The 21,040-nt window shown below is 43.3% G+C and overlaps 1 protein-coding gene across 1 annotated transcript in view; it reads left to right on the top strand.

The window, feature by feature from the left end:
- Positions 1-20,713, top strand: part of CHD1L (chromodomain helicase DNA binding protein 1 like) — a 55,780-nt gene extending 35,067 nt beyond the window's left edge. Inside the window, 12 exon segments of the mRNA XM_021003446.2 lie at positions 2,167-2,281; positions 2,930-3,083; positions 5,291-5,456; positions 9,651-9,796; positions 11,021-11,143; positions 11,145-11,188; positions 11,989-12,194; positions 13,106-13,204; positions 15,106-15,176; positions 17,707-17,821; positions 18,770-18,878; positions 20,347-20,713. Of these exon segments, the coding sequence (XP_020859105.2) occupies positions 2,167-2,281; positions 2,930-3,083; positions 5,291-5,456; positions 9,651-9,796; positions 11,021-11,143; positions 11,145-11,188; positions 11,989-12,194; positions 13,106-13,204; positions 15,106-15,176; positions 17,707-17,821; positions 18,770-18,878; positions 20,347-20,425 (1,427 nt within the window). The 3' untranslated portion in view covers positions 20,426-20,713.
- The last annotated feature ends 327 nt before the right edge of the window (positions 20,714-21,040 follow it).

Below are 21,040 nucleotides of genomic sequence, written 5' to 3'. Positions count from 1 at the left end.
TGTACTGTTTGCCATCACTTTTTAACTTTAAGATGGCAGTTTCAGTATTTAAGAGACTTAGATATTTCTCTTGAAATTTGGTTATATTATAGCAGTGATGGTCCAGGTAACCCATGGTAACATTAAAAAGAGAAGAAACTTTATAGAGAAAGCTTTTTAAAGGCATTAAATACCAGGCACATTAATTACAAGGCAGTGTGTCCTGTCCTTTAAAGAAAGCCTCACTTGACTTTACTCTTCCCTCAAGTTACTGTCCTTTGTCTTTTCTCCCTTTCACTATTAGAAAAAGCTATCTGCACGTTGTTTCTACTTTCTCACTTTCATCCTCTTATAATATGGGCTCCATCCCCACCACTCAACTGAAACAGCTTTCTCCAAAATCCCTGGTGATTTCTTTATTGCTAAATCAAATCATCTGTTCTCAGTCCTCATCCTTCTTGACCTCAATGCAGTGTTTGGTCCTGTTGGCCTTCTCTTCCTCCTGGATGCTCTGTCTTCCTTGGATTTTCATGACAAGAAGAGTTGTTCTTTTCCCATCTATGCAGCAGATCCTTCCTAGTCCCCTGTGCAGTGTTCTGGACCCTCTTCCCTTTCTATACTGTCTCTTGTTCCATTGTTTAGATTTATCATTCTGCGTGGATTTACTCATCACCTCTGTGCTGATGGCTCCCAAATCTCCATATCTAGCACTCATCTCTTTCCTGATATCTAGTAGGCATCTCCATCTGCCTACTAACTAGACATCTCTGCCTGGATATCACGTAGTCATCTGTGAACATCAGCATGTCCAAAACAGATCTCATCTTTCCCTCACCTTTTCCTCTCCAGTCCCCCTTCCCCTTTCCCTGTTTTTGATCCCAGGTGCCACCATGTTTCTAGTCAATCAGATTTACAACCTGAGTCAACCTTAATTCTTCGTTCTGTCGCTTTCCCTTCCCACCATTCTTATGAGACAGCTCTGTTCATTCTTTCATAATACATCTCTCACATCTACCCCCTTCTCCATTCATTTGGCTACCACCATAGTTCAAGTCTATTGCAGTAACCTCCTACTTGATCTTCTTGCGTCCAGTTTCTCCCCTTTCTCATCCATCTTCCAGACAACTGCCAGACTGAACATACAGGTCTGACTGTGTCACTCTGGTCAAAAAACCTCAGTGGCGCCCTGTTGACTCTAGAATCAGATACAGACTCCTCTTGAGCATTTAAATGCCTTCACAGTCTGGGTCTAGTCTGTATTTCCAGGCTGATTATATTTTACTCATACACTGATTTCCAGCCAATGTTGCCTATTTGTTGTTTCCTGTACAGTATGTTTCATTTCCCACCTCAGTATCTTTGCACAGGTAGTCTCCCATGCCTAGAATGCCCTCCTTTCTCACCCTCAGCTTCCTTCAAGGTTCAGCTTGAGTCACTCCTTCAAGAGCCCTTTCTTGGTTTCTGTCCCTCCCCCTCTTAAAAAACAAATCCCTGTGTTTATTTTGGATATGCCTTGAATTGACTTCTCTCTGAACACTTATAACCTCAATAGAATGTAAGCTCCTTGAGTGAGGGCAGGCTGTTCCTTGCTTTTGTCTTTGATCCCCAATGCCACACTGGGGTGCCTGACACATAGGAGGCAGGAGAGGCCATTCTGTATCTTAAGGGCTTAAATTCCTCCAATTAGGTTCTTTCTAATCCAGAAAAAAGTAATTTTCTGCTTTCTTTTTGGGTAACACCTCCCTCCCCAGTCTGGGTGAAAACTATTTATTACTTGTATTTAATTTGAAATTTAAATAAAACAATACTTTTCTTAACGACACCCCAGTAGTGCTGCCTTTGTTATGAAATTTCTGGAACTATTTTCTGAAAGAACTGTTCTCCCCCACCATGGACCACTTCCAACAAAACTTAAATGAGTTTTTTTTTTAATGTATATTTCAAGTGGTTTCATGATGTCAGCCTAGGACATATTGGATATTCCTGCCCCTTCCCTCCTTCCCCCCTTCCCCTTCGTCTTGTCATAAGGGAGACAGTAGGAGCTCAGTCAGCATTTTGGAATCCCCGTGTCCTAGGACGGCAGTGTCAGTGTGAAAAATGGACCGGCTGCTCAGGCCTGGTTTTCACTTTATTAATCTGCCTTCCTCTCTGTCACTGATCCCACTCTCTCTCTCTTCCTCTTTTCAGGTGGAGTGGGCATGAATTTGACCGCCGCCGATACAGTTATTTTTGTTGACAGTGACTTTAACCCTCAAAATGACTTGCAAGCGATCGCCAGGGCTCACAGAATCGGTCAGAAGAAGTGAGGAATCTGAGCGGCGGTGGCGTCCTCAAATCCTTTTCCCTTCCCCTTAGTTTTGGGTTCTCTGGCCAACAGCTCGTCTGTTGTTCTGTTTGGGAGGTGGGGACATGAGGAGTGAGCTCAACATGGGGAGAAGTAGTCCTAGAATTAAAGCCCTGACTTTCATGTTGACTCCACAAGTTATTTCATTAACCTGTGAAAAGAAGGAATAAAATGATAGACTTATATCTTTAGGAACCTCCAGAAATAATCATTCCCAGGTAAACTCCACTTAATAAATGAGGTTCTGTGATTGTGTAGGCTGTTAAAAATAGCTCTCACCATTTGGGGAACTCCCATAGTTAAAGGTTTTCCTGAGTGATGGATGAGGGGAAATTCCAAAGCAGAAGAACCTCTGTGGCTTCCCCTGGTCCACGCGAAAGAAGTGCTTGAGTAAAATAAATTCAAGATGGAAAGCATACAGGCCAGAAGTGTACAGAAAATCTGAGACCATTTTCCAACAAGAGTTGAAGCCTTACAAAACCTTCCCCAGCAGTAACTGTGCTCCAAATAGACCTTATTTCCTTTAAGGAATATTAGACTTAAATGCTTCTTGCTTTTGCTGATAGTCTTTTCACAGGGAACATTTCTCATGTGTGCCTTACACAGGTCCGTGAAGATTATTCGGCTTATTGGCCGAGATACAGTGGAAGAAGTCATCTACAGGAGAGCGGCGTCCAAGCTGCGGCTCACCAACGCCATCATAGAGGGTGGTCACTTGACTCTGGGAGTGCAGAAGTCTCCAGCAGCCTCTGACCTGCAGGTAGGACATGTTTGGCCATCCTTCAGATTAGAAGGCGATGTTAAGTGACGGCCATTCCTCTTTGAGTGAGGGTGCAGATGAAGAGGCCAGTACAGAATCAACCCTCCCTCTTAAACTACAAACACAGAAAGACTCTCCTTTTAACACGGGAATTCTTAACCTAGAATCTGTGTTTCAATATACTTTGGTTTTCTTTGGAATCCCATGTATTTTATTTATTCTGGAAAGGGGTCCATAACTTCATCAGACTGTCAGGGAGCTCCATGACACAAAAAAGGTTAAGAACCTCTGTTTCAGCATATGTAGCCAACAATTTATTTCATCCTATTTAACTGGATAAAACATTGTGATGGAGAATGAGAAGTGTTCAAGATACCATTCAAGACATAAGGAGTCCAAAACAAATTAAAAACTCTTGGGACTGAGAAACTGATAGAGAGTTTTAGGATGGCGTTTTCCAGAAAGATGGGGAAGAGGACCAAAATCATGGTTTAGTATTTAGACAAGCAGGTGGAGAATGGGCAGAGCAATGGCACGTCTGCCTTCTCAGGTCAGGCCACCCTTCTGCATCCTAGTGCTGAGCGTGCTCATGAGGGGCATGAATATTAACATCACATTTTATGGATGAAGAAACTGAAGCCCTGTACGAGGTCTTATGGTGATTCAAGGGCAGAGCGACCTGGCAAGTTGAACACAGTCATGAGATTTGGGATAGAACCAGTGACTGAGCCTAGACCCGCGAAACTAGAACCAGTATGTGCCTACTGCCAGGACCGCCTACCAATGTTGACTGGGTTTCCAGGTGTTGGTCTAAGTACTAGAATATGGGTTCTCTGTTAAATTGCACTGCCATATTGTTGGGCTTTGGGCAGTGCCCTGGTTTCTCTCTATGTAAAAAGGCAATTGATTCAGCAAAAATTTATGGTGAACACAAGTTGTATTCACATAATGCCTGAGCATTGTATAGGACATAGAGATGTGTGAGGTATGGTCTTTACGTTCAGAGAGTTTTCAATCTTAAGGGAGATTAGACAGTATTATTTCTACTACACCACACATTGCTCCTTCACCAGTTTTCTTCATTACCTCTTTATAAGCAACTTTAATATTCTGGGGCTGTTTTCCCCTTTTTAAAATGAGACCATTGGAGTACTTGGACCTAGTGTTTTCTTGATACCACTCTGTAGACAGGTGTACAGGCCCAAGGCCAATCTGACTTCCCATTTTCACCTTTCTCTCCTTAGGTCCTTGGTCCCCAGGTTCTAAGCTAATGAGAACCACCCTACTAAGGCCATAGAGCATGAAGTAGTCCAGAATAGGAAATTTAGATGATTGAGCAGTTTGGAAACAATGGTCTGGATCAGTGTGTCAAACTCAAATAGAAACAGGGGCCACTGAACTGTATGTAAGGATCCCACTGGGCCACAGATTGACTTAGAAAACCACCTATTAATATTTTTTATTGTTGTTCACTTGTTTCAGTCATGTCCAGCTCTTTATGACCCCATACAGGTTGGGCTTTTTTTTTTGGCAGAGGTACTAGAATAGCTTGCCATTTCCTTCTCCACCTCATTGGACAGATGAGGAAACTGAGGCAAATAGGATTAAATGACACTCCCAGGGTCACGCAGCTAAAGTGTCTGAGGATAGATTTGAACTCAGGAAGATGAGTCTTCGTGACTGCAGGCACAGTGCTCTATGTCCTATGACACCACCTAACTGTCCCAATATTAATATTATCTGTGTTTTATTGTATTTTTATTTATTTGGTTAGATATTCCCCAATTTTATTTTAACCTGATTAGGGCCACACTGGGGAGTGTGAGCTGCACATTTGACATGCTGAGACTAAGTGATCTACATAAGGTCTCTTTAATTCTTCCATTCCATAGTTCTATTATCTTGAACAGCCATGGCCAAAAGTAGGAATGGCAAAATGTGATTGCTGTTTTGTAGATGAAGAAATCGAATGTCAGTGGAGCTTTGACATGCCCCAGGTTTCTGTCTAGTAAGTGACAGAGCCCAGGCTGTCCCCCAGGTGTCAGGGCTTAGGACAGGGCCGTTTCCACCATGCCTTGCTTGAGCACAGGCTTTGGGGGGTGGGGTGGAGGTATCAGGTATGGCTCCCTGCAAACCATCATCACCTTCCGGTGTACCCGAGTGCAGAGTCTACCACTTGGTCTTTTCGTTTGTTTTCTCCATGAAAGTTGAGTGAGATCCTCAAGTTTGGCTTGGATAAACTGCTCTCTTCTGAGGGAAGCAGCATGGAAGAGATTGACCTGGAGTACATCCTGGGTGAAAGCAAGGATGGCAAGTGGACCACAGACACCTTCCCTGCTTCGGAAGGGGAAAGCCAAGAAGAAGAGGCCGAGAGTAAGTCCTAAAGTGTGGCGGGAACGAATTGTCAGCCTCCCAATCCTGGAGCCCGAGCCTGGGGGCTACACATGCAAAGTAGACACGACCCCAGGGAATGGGGGTGGGGGGGAGGGGAGGAGGTCATTGCTTGGGGGTAGCTCTGAAACATTTACTGTTTCTGAAGTGCCTGCCGGTGCCTTTGTTTGAAAGGCCTTCTGTCTCCTCTCCACCAAATCCTCTTCCTGCAGAACCGGTGCAAAGCACCGTCAAGTCCAAACTCACCACGAACTCTTCAGCATCCCCAACGAGAGGGCTTCCACACTTCCCGTGAAGACCCGAGTAAGGGGGAAGCCTTTGCTTCTGGAGGCAGCCTGCTCACTGTTGAACAGCTCTGGCTGTTAGGAAATGTGTGCTGTCCCAAAGTGGAACAGACTGCCTTGAAGCAGAGCGTCAGTCGTCACTGAGAGTCTTCGGGGGAGGCTGAAGGGCTTGGCTAGGATTTTATATGGGGGTGCCTGCCTGGGTCTGGGAGGGAGTAGACAGCCTTGGAGGCACCTTCCGAAGTCTCTGAAGTTCTGAGTCCATGAGTGGTGCTGAGTACATTCCAGAAAGAAACCCCTTCCTGGGCTGCATTTGTAGAAAGGTGTGGTCCAGAGGAAGTGGTGGCTGCCGATCCCAAAGCATCCTGCTTTGACCAGAACACATCTAGTGTATTGGGTCCAGTCCTAGAAGGCATGTTTTAGGAGGGTCAGTGGCATTGTGGGGCATTTCCCAAATGAGGCTATTCAGAATCACATCATGGAAGGGGTGGTTAAATAAATTACTAGTGATTACACTGTAAAGCAGGGAGCTGTGAAGTCTGTCTTCAGAAATTTAAAGAGCTGTCGTGTGGCATAGGGGTTAGAATTGTTCTTGGTAGCTCCAGAGGACGTAATGTGTGTAAGTTACTGTTGTCATTGTTCGGTGGTTGTTCAGTTGTGTATGACTCTTCACGATCCCATGGGGGGTTTTCTCGGCAAAGATGCTGGAGCGGTTTGCCATTCCCTTCTCCAACTCATTTTACGGATGAGGGAACTGAGACAAACAGCACTAAGTGAGTTGCCCAGGGTCACACAGCTTGTAAGTATCCAAGGCTAGATTTAAAGTCAGTTCTTCCTGACTCCAGACCCAGCACTCTATTCATTATGTGACCCAGCTGCCCTTAAGTTACAGACAGGCAGATTTTGACTCAACATAAGGAAGAATTTCCTAACAATGTCTGAAAATAACAATATGGGCTTTCTTCAGAGGTAGTAAGTTCACCGTAACTTGAAAGTGCTCAAGCCAAGGCAGCACGGCCATTGGTTGTAATATTTTCTTAGGGAATCATGCGTTTGGCAAGATATTGGAATGGATATCCTTTTAGGTGTTCCCTCCCTGTGAAATTTGAGCACAACAGTAAATAGCGTTTTTTATTTTCATTGACTTATATTCCTCCATTGGTTTGTTCAGGTATGCGTCACTGAATATTATACCAGCCGAAGGGCTGTTGAATATTTGTATAATTTTACAAACTACAACAAACATATATATGTCTTCTATAAGTTTGTTTGCAAATTGGATCTTTGAAAATTGAAAAGCCAAAGGTGGTTAGCTTCTGAAGTTGACTCATATGTTTGTTAACAGGTCAGAAATTTTATTTTGTTGACATAGGTCCTTCCTGTGTCCAAGGAACTTCTTGTATTGTTCCACTTCTGTAACTTAGTAGGAAAGTTGTAGGGAGTAGCCTGAGCATCTTTGGCAGCTGGCACAGGTCACTGGTCAACTAGTATCAAAGACGAGGATCTGAACCCACATCAAGTCTTTCTGACCCCAGGCTCAAAATTCTGTGCTTATACCACATTGCCTCTTGGCTGACTCCTCACACAGCCACACTGCTTGCTGTACATTGGCAGCAAAAAAAAAAAGGGTGAGAACAATACAGTTGTACCAAGTGTGGTGTTACATGCCTGTGACCACTGCTACTGGGGAGACTGAGGCTGGTAGAACACTTGAGCTTGGGAGTTTGGAGCTGTGATTGGCCTACGCTAATTGGGTGTCCACGCCAAGTCCCAGGGAATGGGGGACCAACAGGAGAGGTAAGCTGTCTCAAGGCAGAGAAGCAGAAGGTTAGAGCTTCCATGCCTATCTGTGATGGGGTTGGTCTGGTGAGCTGCCTCAGTGCGTCTCAAAAAAAAAATATCCAGTTGCAATGTAAGTAATTTACATGAAACGGAAAAACAATTAGATTTCATAAGCTCTGTTTTTCTATTTGTCTCGCTTTAGGAGAAGCAAATTTGCAAGTTAGGAACTGTCTGCATCATGTGAACTATGTGTTCATCATGTTTGGCACTTCCCTGCCCTTCATATTTTCACTTGTTGATGGGGAGCTTTATGGATGGTTCTTGTGCTGATTTAATTAGAAGCTGCCAATTAGAATTACAGCTAGTTGGGCTTGGTTACAAGTGTGAAGCAGTTCCTCTCTTGGGAATGAAAATGTTTTGCTTTCTTAGTCCCTGGAGAAAACATACTTATAGCTGATTTTAGTGTGGCTATGGGTTAAATGTAGCATTCACTTGGTAAATTGTACCACTAAGCATTGTCTGCTCTAGAATCATTATCTCTCAGCCTTGGTTCTCACCTTCTTCTCCCACTGAGACTGTCGAGTGTGGACTGACATGTAAGCTGTCAGCCACGGTTGGGTTGGATTGTTTTGCTTACCTGTATTTTGGGGTTACAAGAGAGAGTTCTACTGTGCGGGGCAATTGCTGGCAGGCTATACAGTGTTTAAAGAAAAAAGCATTATTGAAGACTTAAAAAAAAAATAAGGTGCATAGAACTAGGAGTCAGAAGATTCAGGTGCTAATCTCACCTGTTTCACAAACTTAATGTGTGACCTTGGGCAAGTCAGCTGACTTCCCTGGGCCTCAGTTTCCTCTTGCCTAAAATGGATATGTGTTCTTCTGTGGAACCTCATAGGGTTATTGTGAGAATCAAATACAGCTAGGTGGTGCAGTGGGTAGAGCCCTGGGCCTAGAGTAAGAAGATCTGAGTTCAAACTTGGCCTCAAATACTCAGCTAGCTGTATGGGCAGGTCATTTCATCTCTCTCTGCATCAGTTTCCTCTTCTGTGAAATGGGGATAATAATAGCTCCTACCTCCCAGAGTTGTTGGGAGGCCCAAATGAGGTAATATTTGAAAAGTGTTTTGGAAGGCTTAAATTGCCATGTTTTGTTGTTCACTTGTTTTTCCAGTCATGTCCAACTCTTCATGACCCCATTTGGGGGTTTTCTTGGCAGAGATACTGGAATGGTTTGCCACTTCCTTCTCCAGCTCATTTGACAGATGAGGAAATTGAGGCAAATGGGGTTAGGTGACTTGCCCAGGATCACACAGCTAATTAAGTGTCTGAGGCCAGATCTGAACTCAGAAAGATGAGTCTTCCCAATTCTCAGCCCAGCACTCTAGCCACTGTGACTCCTAGCTGCCCAAGATTGCTATATAGATTCAGTTATTATTATTATCTAGAAATTTGCAAAGTGCTCTACAAGTATAAAGCATTATCATTATTATTATTTATTGGTCTCTCTGCATTCTGTCTTGGGGATCTCCCATTTTTTCTTAAAACGTATCACTTACTCCTCCAATTTTATGGGACGAAAGACACCCCGTTTAGACAGTTATATTCTAGTTCATATAAAAGCTATAAAAGGGCATCCTTTGGCTGTCTAGTGAACTTTACAACACAGCATGTTTTATCTCGTGTATCTTAATATCCCTGAGATTTGACCTGTTATTTGCTGAATGGATGGTTCTTGGAGTCTCTGAGGAGCCCAATAATCCATCCAAAGTCACTCTGAGAGTCCAGCCAGTGGACCAGAGAGTAAAATTCAGACCTTGTGAATCCTAATCTAGCCCTCTGGGCTGTCAGCCATGCTGTTTACATTCGAAAGTGCCATCAAGAGGCAATTATCATAAAACATAAGCTCTAGTAAGTGAGAGTGTGGTCCAAGGTTGAAATACCCTGCTCATATTACACAGCAGGCTCCATTAGGGAACCAGATTCTTTGCTTATCTACATAGGTGCAGCTGGGTTCTCATGTTTCCCTCTGTCTTATCTCTTATGGAAATTTAGTTGTTTTTCCTTTGTTTCTAGTTTTTCTCCATTTATGGTTTTTGTTTGTTTTTTACAAGGTCATATGTATTTATATGAAGGTAAAGATTATTCTAAGGAGCCGAGTAAAGAAGACAGGAAATCATTTGAGCAACTTGTGGATCTTCAGAAAACCCTTTTGGATGAGATCAGTCAAGAGGGGAGAGCACTCCGAAATAAAGGAAGTGTGAGTTCCTCTGCTTTGGCAAAGGCTGAAGTCTTCTAAGCTACAGTTTAGAAGGAGGAAAACAGGATTCTGAAAATTGAAAATGAAGTGGGTGACAGGTTTTAGCTGTCATATTTGGGGGAAATTGGTTATCTTTATTTAAATGACTTTATTCAAATGACATACCACATTTTCCTGGGAGGTCAGAGTTCCACTGATCTCAACACTCTAGAAAATAGTGAAAAAATAAAAATGTGCAAAAAATCCTCTGAACACTAAAGTTGCTGTCATAAAAACCCTTGCCCCTTAAATCCATGAACTTTACTCTGTAAGCTAGGCCCTCACCCGTCACGCAGAGACTATCTTCTTTTACTTTACATACAATTTTAAGCAGCATTGACTATTAAATTTCCCAACCCACAACAGGTTAGAAGCAGCATATTAGAAAGGAATGATGGTTGAAGTCAAATACTAATAGCTTCAAAAAGCAGCAGCTGATAGCAGGATAGAAGATATTAAAAAAAATTAAAAGCACCATTTTCTGATGCCCTACAGCACAGATATAAACAGCCCACTGAACCCCAGTAGTTTCTGAGGAAAGATAATCCTTTATTATAACTGATGAGCAGAGTGATACTATTGATTCATCAATAAACGGTTAAATTATATTTGGTAACCTTAAAAAGTTAAGGAATGGCATAATATGTTGTAGAAATTTTCCAATAAAAAGAGTTAAAATTAAAAGGTTTCAGGTGTTAAAGGGTAAGCTTCGGTCATCTAGAAAATTACCTTCTATTAAATGCCTCATTACTCAGTGATGTGAGATCAACAAGGTATTGCTATACTATCTTTTGCTTACTATCTTTGCTATATTATCTGGTGTTTTGGTTAAATTTAACATTTTGGATAGAGAGACTCCCCTTGGTCCATCTGTTCTCCATTCCTTCCACACCCCCCCCAAAACCCCACCACAACAACCCAGCAACAGCTAAGCATCCTTTTGGCCATAATTATGGCACCCATCCGTCATATGTATTTATGGTTAACATTGCTAGATCTCTATTTCTCATTTCCTGTCTTAAACTAGTGTAGACCTACAATGCTTTGTGAAGTATTTGCCTTATTGCTTCTGAGTCAAAGCCACTGCATTTCAAAGATAAGAGAAATTCCCGTGGGATTTGGGTCAGTTCCTCAGGCCCCCACCATGGTAAATAACCATTGGTCTGTTTTCATCCTCATATTTAGGCTCTCATCCCAGGACTTTTGGAAGGGCCTACCAAAAGAAAGCGGATCCTGAGCCAGGAAGAACTAGAGAGGAGACGGAAGAGAAGACAAGAGGCAGCAGCTAAGAGAGCAAAGTCGATATAGAAGAGAAGAGAAGAAAAAAAAGCAAGAGGCACAGCACAAGAAAAAGTATGCAGGTGTCCCGCAACAGACTCAGAGTCAAGCCTGCTGTGCTCTGATCTTAGAAGAAGAGAGCTCCATGATGCTGAGAATGATTTGTAGAGGACAAAGCACGTAGATAATTTTAGCCGCTGTCCTATTTGGGAAAGAGAGATTGCATTAAAGACATAAGGAGACTGCATTAAAAGACATAAAGGCAGGAATACCCTATTTAGCTCAGGGCCTTAGATGGTGGAGGAATTTGCCAAGGGATTGGATTCTGTTGTATTCACCCAAGAGTACACGACTGTGCTATTTGTTCCAATTCCAAAGGTGCAGGACACTTCTATGATGCTTTGGGGCCCAATTGGTAGTAGGATAAGTGATTTCTTAAAGGTTGTGCCAAAAATAGCTCTCAAAATCCAGTCTGCTTCAGCAAAATGGCCTGAATACTTTGGGGATGCTAGCGCACGCATGCTGCTGAAACAGATTTAAAGATTGTGTTGGTAATATCCTGACAAAAAGAAGTGAAGAAATTTATATAAACAGCCTTTTCTTCAGGTATATTTTTAAAGACCAGTGAGAAATAGAGATGGTAGGCACCATCTAAAGATGAATCATTTGGCTATTAGACATATCAGTATTATTTCTTCTTTTACTTACTTGCAGGCAGACAATAAGGAATATCCTTTATCTGTACAGGTTTCTAGAACTGTCAGGCTGCATTTGTGTTTGGCATTTATTATTAGTGAAAGAAGTGTGAAACAGGCCCTAAGGGAAAAACATGTCAGGGATTTAATTTGCTCTTTTCTTTCATGGATTTGTTTTAGGATGGCATGGTGGGAGTCAAACAATTACCAGTCATCCTGCTTGCCCTCTGAGGAAAGTGAAACAGAGGAAGTTGAGGAGGGAAATGATGAGAGCGACATTGAATTCAGTTATGAAGATCAAGACCTGATTTCAATCAATTATGTTAGTGGGGATGTCACCCACCCCCAGGCAGGAGCAGAGGATGCAATCATTGTTCACTGCGTAGGTATGAAAAAGCGGGGGGGGGTGTTGGGGGGGGTGGGAGGATCCCCCCCACTTCTTTATCGTACAGAGCACTGGTGAAATGGTGAGATCAAGTGGTTATGGGTAGAACCCTGAAAGGATGCCAACGACTCTACTGCAGCTATTGTCTCAGTTTGTCATGTGGAGATTGCATCACTCTCCTGTTGTTTAGTCTTTGGCCTCTACCAAAATGGGCAAAAAAACCAATCCCTGTCTGAGTAAAATACTCATTACATTTTTTGGGTGGTTGAAAAATATGGAGCATTTTTTGTGGACTTTGGAAACAGACTGGTTGTCAGGTTGAATTATTACGAGGTCTTTTCCCCCTTCTGCTACTACTTACTTCTAGCACCATGACTGGGAAAGGGGGTGCCTATTTAGATAATGATTAAGTAAGAATATGAGATTAGAGTACCAAGAACCTATCTAAATACTGCTTGCCAATTTGGAATTGACTCAACTTGACCTTCTGGACAGAAACCATTGGTTTGTTCAACAGTCCTAGATTCACTCTCAGCCAATCAGGAAACCTCCTGGTTGAAGGCAAGTATTAGTATTCTAAGCATGCTTTCCTTATTGATTCGTGAGTAACTGCACCCTTTCTTGAGCATGGAAGGCACAAGGAAATAGAAGCCTTTACAAGGTACTGTTATAGTCTTTCCCAAAATCACCTCTTTCCCAGGGGGATTTTGAAGTACAGGTTTCTAGATACATCTGGCAAGAGTCCAAGTCTAAACATTGGGTTGGAAACCAACCCAGCATCCATAGGAGATCATGCCTCTCTCTGGAAGGGAAGGACATTGCTACTGTGAGCCCATTAGAAATGAAGTTATGTTTGTGGTGGATTTGACTTCATTTTCCGTTAATGACCGGTCACTCTCATTCCCCAATCAGATGATTCTGGACGCTGGGGCAGAGGTGGTTTGTTCACAGCCTTACAAGTTCGATCAGCTGAACCAAGGAAAATATATGAACTGGCAGGGAAGATGAAGGGTAAGAAACAAAGAGAAAAGAACCAGGTACACAGTCAGGCAGAAGGGACCCCAGGAAGCAGCTTGGTGTACTAGGGAAAGAACACTGAAATGGTGTTGGGGAATCAAGAACTCTCCCAGGTTCTAGTTCTAGTTCCACTTTTTACTCGCTGTGTGACCTTGGACCTCTTCCTCCCTGTGTCCTCATCTGTAAAATGGGGATGATCATGCTTGGTCTACCTACTTCGTAAGGCTCTCATGACATCTTGAATCAGAGTGGATTTGAAAATGCTTTGAAATGTCGTAGTCTGAGGTCGAGAATTAGACTGGGAAATGTCTTGAATTCTATGTTAGGGAGTTTGGCGTTTAATTGGCAGACAGAAGGGAGCTATTGATATATCTTGGTGAGAAGATTGAGAAGATTTATATGAGCTGACCTGTGCACAAGAAAGATGTACCTGGCAGTGATTTGAAGGGAGGATTGATGTGCAAAGGAAACTGGAATCAGTTGGGATTCTGTTGCAGTAGTTTCAGGCAAATGATTGTATGGGCCTTGGCAACTGAATGAATATGGCAGGGTGAGAGGGAGAGGGAAGAATGAGTCAAAGATAAAGCCAAGGTTTCAGGCATTTGGGAAAGGGTGACTGAATGGTGCTGTCAGTGACAGAAATAGGGTAGTTAAAAGGAGAATCAGGTTTTGGGGGGAAAGAGGATGAGGTGAGTTTTAGACAGGCTGAGTTTGGGGCACTGACAAGAAATCCAGGTAGAAGTGTCCAGCTGGTGTTTGAAACTATGGGTCTGGAGAGTTTAATTCTTAGAGATAGAGATCTGAGAGGTATCTACGTGGAGATGATAAATGCCTCGGGGGAAGCAGGTGAGATTATCAAAAGAGACTTTTGAGCCTGGGAAGGTGTCATGTTAGGGTAGAACCTTTGGGAATGCCTGCATAACAGTGTTGAGAAGAGGAGCCACGACCACCTTTGTGGGGGATACAGAAAAGCATGGGGCATGATCCCCCAGGGAGCTGGGCCAGTTCAGAAGCCAAGACATACAAATATAAAAGCCTAAATTACCCCAAAAAGAAGGTGTTCCATTGAGTACCAGGAGAATGGCTTCCATTATCCCAGAGGAGGAGACATTACTCACTTCAGGCTGCAGTGGTTAGGGAAGACTAGGCCTCTGGGATGGTCAATGAAGGCAGGAGATGCTTTAGGTGGCACAGTGACAAAAGCCAAGGCAGAGAAAGGAGAGAACACAAGCAGAGAAGTCTGGCAGGTGCAAAAGGAAGCCCACTGTGGTCCAGTGGGATGACTGGGGAGAGGTAAGTTGGGTCCAGACTGGGGGCCTTCAGTGCTGATCTGAAGACTATGAACTTTGTCCTGTAGTAATGAGTAGCCACTGTTATACTCAGAACAAAGGACTGACATCGAAAGGGTGCTTTAAAACAATGGTGTCCAACTCAAAAAGGTACCACGGGTTGACTTAGAAAACCACAAATTAACATTATCTATGCAGTGTTGTATTTTTTTTATATTTTGTTGGACATTTACCAATTACATTTCAATCTGGTTCAGGCTATACTGGGATTTCAGGGGTGAGTTTGGTACCTGCTTTAAAACATTTATGCAGCATGGATTGTCCGTGGCAGAGAGGCTAGTGAAAGGGAGATCAACAGAGAGAGTGTGGCATCAATCTTAAGAGTGAGGTAACAGGTGTCTGGACTAGAGTGGGGACAGTGGGACGAGGAAGGTATGGAATATAGGAGACGTTTTGGAAAAAGACTTGACAGAACTTGGGCGTTTACTGGATATGAGGGTGGAAAAATAGAAGGAAGAATCAAATGTTAAAGGCCTTTTGTGCAGAACTGTTCTCCTACTCTGATGGCTAATTCAATGGATTTAATGCTCTGCGGTTTATTCACAGATCTGAGCCTGGGAGGAGTCCTTTTATTCCCTATTGATGATAAGGAGTCTAGAAACAAAGGACAGGACTTGGTAAGTATCCCGTCATCTCTTATTTTTTAATTTTGGAGACTAATATGGAGTTCTGGGAGATTTGGAGAACTTTCATAAAACATGTTGTCAGAGCATGGGTTGGGTTTAAATGATTAAAATTAAAAATGCTATCAAGATGTGATTTTCCAGCCAGAATCATGAATGTCAATGTGATTCTCCTCTTTGTCTCAGGGGCGGCATGGGCAGTTCACATTCCTAGAAACAAAAATGGAAAAAACTTATCCATTATTTAACGCTACCACACACCAAGAGTCTAACCTTTGAGCCTTAAATGAGCATTTCCTTCTCATCCATCATTTGTAGTTCTTTTATTTTTTTACTTAAAAGTATTTTATTTTTTTCCAATTACATATAAAGATAATCTTCAACATTCAATTTTGTAAGATTTTGAGTTCCAAAAAAACACCAAAAAAAAAGTGAAAATAGTATGCTTCAATCTGCATTCAGACCCCATAATTGTTTCTCTGGATATGGTTAGCATTTTCCATCACGAAGCTTTTGAATTGTCTTTTATCGCTGTATTGCTGAGAAGAAGTAAGTCACAACGTTGCTGTTATTGTGTACAATGTTCTCCTGGTTCTGCTTTCTTCACTCAGCATTCAGTCCGTACAAGTCTTTCCAGGTTTTTCTGAAGACCGCCTGCTCATCATTTCCTATAGCCCAACAGTATTCCATTACATTCATATTCCCATTGGTAGTTCTTTTGATGTATTTTTAATCATCTGTTTTATCTCCAGGACCTTTGGGCACAGTCTCACTCACTTAAAGAAACTTTAAACTAGTTTTTATTTACTCAGAAAATCATTCGGTCTGCAAGCATTTATTAAGTGCTTACTGTGTGTCAAATACTATTCTAAGCATAGGAATACAAAGAAAGGCAAAAATATGTCCCCTACCTTCCAGGCACCTACATTCTAATGGGGGAGGTAACAAGTAGATAACAAGGTACATACAGAGAGAGAGTAGATAGGTGGTTATCTCAGTGGGTTAGGGGAGGAAGGGAAGAGCAGACATATGGGGAAGGGCCCCCCTGCAGAAGGTGGGGTTTGAGCCAAGTCCCAAAGGAAGCCATGCAAATGAGGAAGCAGAGGTGAGGAGGGAGGGAATCCCAGGTGTCGGGGAGCTAACTGCAAAGGAACAAAGATAGGCAATGGAGCGTCATATGGGAGAGATGGTATCTAGAACAGTATTGCTGGATCATAGAGTGCATAGAGGGGAGTGAGGTATGAGGAGACTGGAAAGGCAGGAATGGGCCAGGTCATAAAGAGCTTTAAATGCCAAAGAGAGGAATCACTGCTTTATCTTGTAAGAAGCCGTCCTTCGAGATCACCGGGAGAAGAGAGAGATGATCAGATCATTGCCTTAGTAGCCGAGTGGAGGACCGATGAGAGTGGGGAGGGGTGTGAGGCAGGCTAGGCTAGGGTGTGGTGTCTGTGTAAGGGGAGAGAAGTGGATGTGTAGGGGACATACTGTGAAGGGAGGATTGACAAGACCTGGCAGAGGATTGGATGTGTGGGGGTGAGTGAGGAGTCGAGAAAGCTGAGGTGGCAGGCCTGGTGCCTAGGAAGATGGGGGTGCCCTAGCACTGTTAGGGACGTTCAGAAGAGGGAGCATTTGGGGGAGAAAGAGAATGAGTTCTGTTCTGGATAGGTTGAGCTCGAGATGCCTCTGGGACAGCCAGTCTGAGGTTTCCAAAAGCCAATTGGTGATGTGGTGGGAGAGACTAGCGCTAGGTGTTTAGCAATGGGAGTTATCTGCACAGAGATGATAGTTGAAGCCACTGGAGCTGATGTGATCACCAAGCAAAGCAGTATCGAGTGAAAAGAGAAGAGGGTCTAGGACAGAGCCTTGGGGCATGACCTGGAGGAGGCTCCAGCTAAGGAGGCTGAGAAGGAGAGGTCAGACAGGTGGGAGGAGAGCCAGGAAGGAGCAGCGTCACGGAGACCTGGAGAGGAGAGAGTTTGCAGGAGGAGAGGATGATCGGCGGTGACAAGTGCTGTCACTTGTGACCCCAGCTCAATGAGAGCCTGGCTTTCCTGATTTTGGTGGCCGGGGGGGCTGCCATCATCACCCTAATGAAGCTGCTCCTAGGAAACAGAGCAGTAACTGCCCCAGGAACGAGAGGGTGGTTTCTCCGGGGCAGCCGCTGGCCCGTTCTGTGGCTGTATCCCTCTGCGAGCATCATGGGCAGGCTGAGAAGAGAGTGACGCTGCCTGCCATATGGGCCATGTCTCCACCAGATGGCCCAGAGTACTCAGAACTGTTCCTGTCTTTCTGTTTCTGCTTTTCATGATTATCCTGAAAGGGGGGAGGGGAGATCCCGTGATTGATCTCAAAGCAGGATAAGTAAGGAGAGATGGGGGCGGGGGTGATGCAGTTGCAGATGAGGCAGGGAATTTGGAACATCTGGAAGAGAGCAAACCAAAAAGGACGGGCAGCCGCTCCCCTGGAGTCAGGTGCTGTGTCTACACTCCCCTTAGCTGTGCTGTCTGTGGGCTTTTCTATGTAGTTGGCGTTGATTGTGGCCCAGCACCGGGATCGCTCCGATGGTTTGTCTGGTATCAAGATGGCGGCACTGGAGGAGGGTTTGAAAAAGATATCTTTAGCTGCAAGGAAAAAGAAGGGTGAGTGTGTTTATACTGATGTTTTAATAATATTGATATTTCTGTTCTCTGAGTAAAGCAGACCTAATGGACATGTGTACAATAAGGCCCACTCCTCATTCATGGTAGAGTTGAACCCTGGGACCAGGGAACAAGCAGGGAACATACCTGATATCACGCCAAGGTGCGTTCATGTTTATTGTCTCACGTAAGCCTCAAAGCAACCCTTCAAGGGGCACGGAGATAACGTGCCTAGGGTCACACACCAGGTTAGCGGCAAAGCCAGAATTAGAATCTCAGGCTCCTGATTTCAGCCTGTTATTTTTTCCCCCTCCATTGCAGACCCCTGCCTCTTAAAGCAGTTTTTCCACTTTCAAAAACTGTTGAACCTTTAAGCCACTCTGCCCCCATTTCATGAAATGAGGGGAGTGGGACAAATCTTCTGTAACTCATCTGCAGGTACTGGGAGCGTTAGATTCACCTTAGTGTTATTTTGACCACAAAAAAAAAATGCGTGGTAGAAGGACAGTAATGTAGATATTAAGCCTGATGGCAGATCTTTGAAGCAGACTCTTGAACTGATTAAATCTGGCTGCTGTGGATGTCTCTCCCACACTTGGCTGAGTTGATCTTAGTTAACATCTCCAGCTTTATTTCTGGTAGCACATTGAGTTTCCAGTGCCACATAGACTTATTTCTGGTTTAGAGAGTCCACCTTGGAATCGGTAAAACGGCACAATTTCCCACATTAAATTCCCTTCCAAAATGTCAGAGGAGTTACCTGTATCAGCAGGGTCAGTTCCTCATAGGCATGTATGAAGCATGCTGTGATCATGTAAATGTCTGTCCACAGGACACCAGACAGTGACTCTTATGGTGTGGTTTTTGTATCACTTCTGATATAGACTGCACATCTATTAGTCACCTTCAGATGAATTGACTTATTCAGATTTATTTGTTCTTTTATAGCAAGCGTCCATCTTCCACGCATCGGACATGCTACCAAAGGGTTTAACTGGTATGGTACGGAGCGCCTCATACGGAAACATTTGGCTGCAAAAGGTGTCTCGACTTATGTGTATCCTTTCACTCGGTCATTATGAGTACTTGTTCTTTAGGGACGAAAACAGTGCCATCCAATTGACAAACATAATGAAAATTATTTCTATTGAGGGAGATGATATAGTATGCATATTTGTTAAAAAGTCAGTTAGTGAAAATTATATGTTGTGTCAGTATCTAAACAATGCCTTACAAATTAAAACGGAATTCTCAGTGCTTTGCAGAATGAGCCCTTTGTGGTCCATCTGTAGGCCTCATTCCTGCTGAGTCTTTCTGTGATTTCTAGCAGCTGAGCTGGTCATTCAGAAATTGCAGCATTATCAGGGTAGAAAATTCTGCATTTGAAGGTGGTGTGGTTATATCAGAATTATCTTCTTATTCTTCAGGGAGAGAAACCAGAAAGCGTCTTCTGACTTGGAAATGTGTAGGTGGTGTAAATACCATCCAGCACCCCTGAGGCATAAACAGCTAAACCAAAGATGGGGTTGGGGTGGGGAGAGATGTGGGGGTCAGTGGACGGGGACTTAAACCAACCTTCGTCATCTTGGACGTCAGTGCTTTGGACACGTATTGAACATTATGTTTACCAAATGTAGAGATGGCAGAGCGAGTTTTATATTTACTGTATTTAAAAGTGAAAGGAATTAAGACAGTTGATATTCATGTCTCCTAAGTGATGTTGAGTCATTCATGTCTGACTCTTTGTGACCCCATTTGGGGTTTTCTCGGCAGAGATACTGGAGTGGTTTACTATTTCCCTCTCTAGCTTATTTGACAGATGAGGAAACTGAGGCAAGCAGGGTTAAGTGACTTGCCCAGGGTCATACATTTTGGTTTGTGGGCCGTATTCAGTTTCCTCAATCCAGTATTAAGAAGGAGCAGAGAGTTCTATCCAACTACTACATAGAGTCAGAGTACACATCCTTTTACTCAAGATAGTTAAACCATTAGAAAACTCAGCAAAGAGATTCATGAGCTTTTCAGTTCACTATAAAAAATTTCAGTGCACAAGAGATACTTTAGAGGCCTGAGTACTTTCTTAATGAGAGATTGCAACTCCTCCATAACTTAGGAAATAATGTTTCAGAGTTGTCACTGCCAAAAAATTTGTCACCTGAGAGCCAGCCTTGTGATGAGCCTTTCTGAACTTAGGTTTGTCCTCAGGTAACAGACATACGGCCTGTCACTGGACCCGTCCTCCACTCCTGTCCAGCTCAGTAACATTGCCAGAACTTGTGGTGGCTTAGCAAAGGGCATTAAAACCCACAGTTACCAGCATCAGAATGCAATTTAATACATAAGGGTAGTAATAAGTACTGATAATAGATGCCAGTAATAATTATGATAAGTTAAATTAAAAGGAGAGTGAAGACGAGTCATCATTTTGGAGAGGGTTCCAGAATCTCCTACCTAAAACACAGGTTGGTTTTGTTATATTCTTATATTACATTTTGCATCATTTCTTCCTTGACAGCCTTTATCAGATACTACTTTCCTAGGAACAAAGCCCTTTCTACTTATTCACAAGCATCTGCATCGTCCACAAGGCCTGCGGTGCCATGACACTTGCCTGAGCCCCAAGGTCTCTTTCTGAAAAGAACAGTAAGACAAGCCATGACCTGTCAGGAGCTGCTGAAGAATATTTCCGGAAGACATCAAAATTAGCTGGACTGCTGAAATATTTTATTTTACAAATTCTAAATTGTTTCTATCCTGACTTTGTTTTTGTAATGTAGAAGTGCACAACCTATTAGGGGAAACTATGTTGGCAATTCGCTAGGGGCCCATATTCAGCACTTCATTTCCGTAAGCATTTGCATGCTTTACATACATTTTGCTTCTTTAAAGTTCCCCTCGTTTGTTTGGTTTTTTTATCCTCCCTTTCTAGCCGTTTTCCCGTCCATTGCTGGAGTTTCCTCAGAGAGACAAAGGTAGAGACAGGAGTTGTAGGAGAGGGGAGAGACATTTAGGACACCATTTTCATGGCTTCCTCTGCTTCTGTCCGGGGCATTGTGCTTAGGCCCCACTGACACAGATCTCTCCCATTGCCCACCTTTACTTTTGCAGCTATTTCTGCCTGCGGAGACCTCCCTTGAGTGATCAAGTATCTGATAACCCCGTGTGGTCCACATTCACTGTATGATTTTGTAAATGATGAGACAGCCACAGAGGCTAATG

The sequence above is a fragment of the Phascolarctos cinereus genome, unplaced genomic scaffold (assembly GCF_003287225.1).
Source record: "Phascolarctos cinereus isolate Bilbo 61053 unplaced genomic scaffold, phaCin_HiC Scaffold_5;HRSCAF=322, whole genome shotgun sequence".
Taxonomy (NCBI): Eukaryota; Metazoa; Chordata; class Mammalia; order Diprotodontia; family Phascolarctidae; genus Phascolarctos; species Phascolarctos cinereus.
This window is presented reverse-complemented; position numbering and strand designations above follow the sequence as displayed.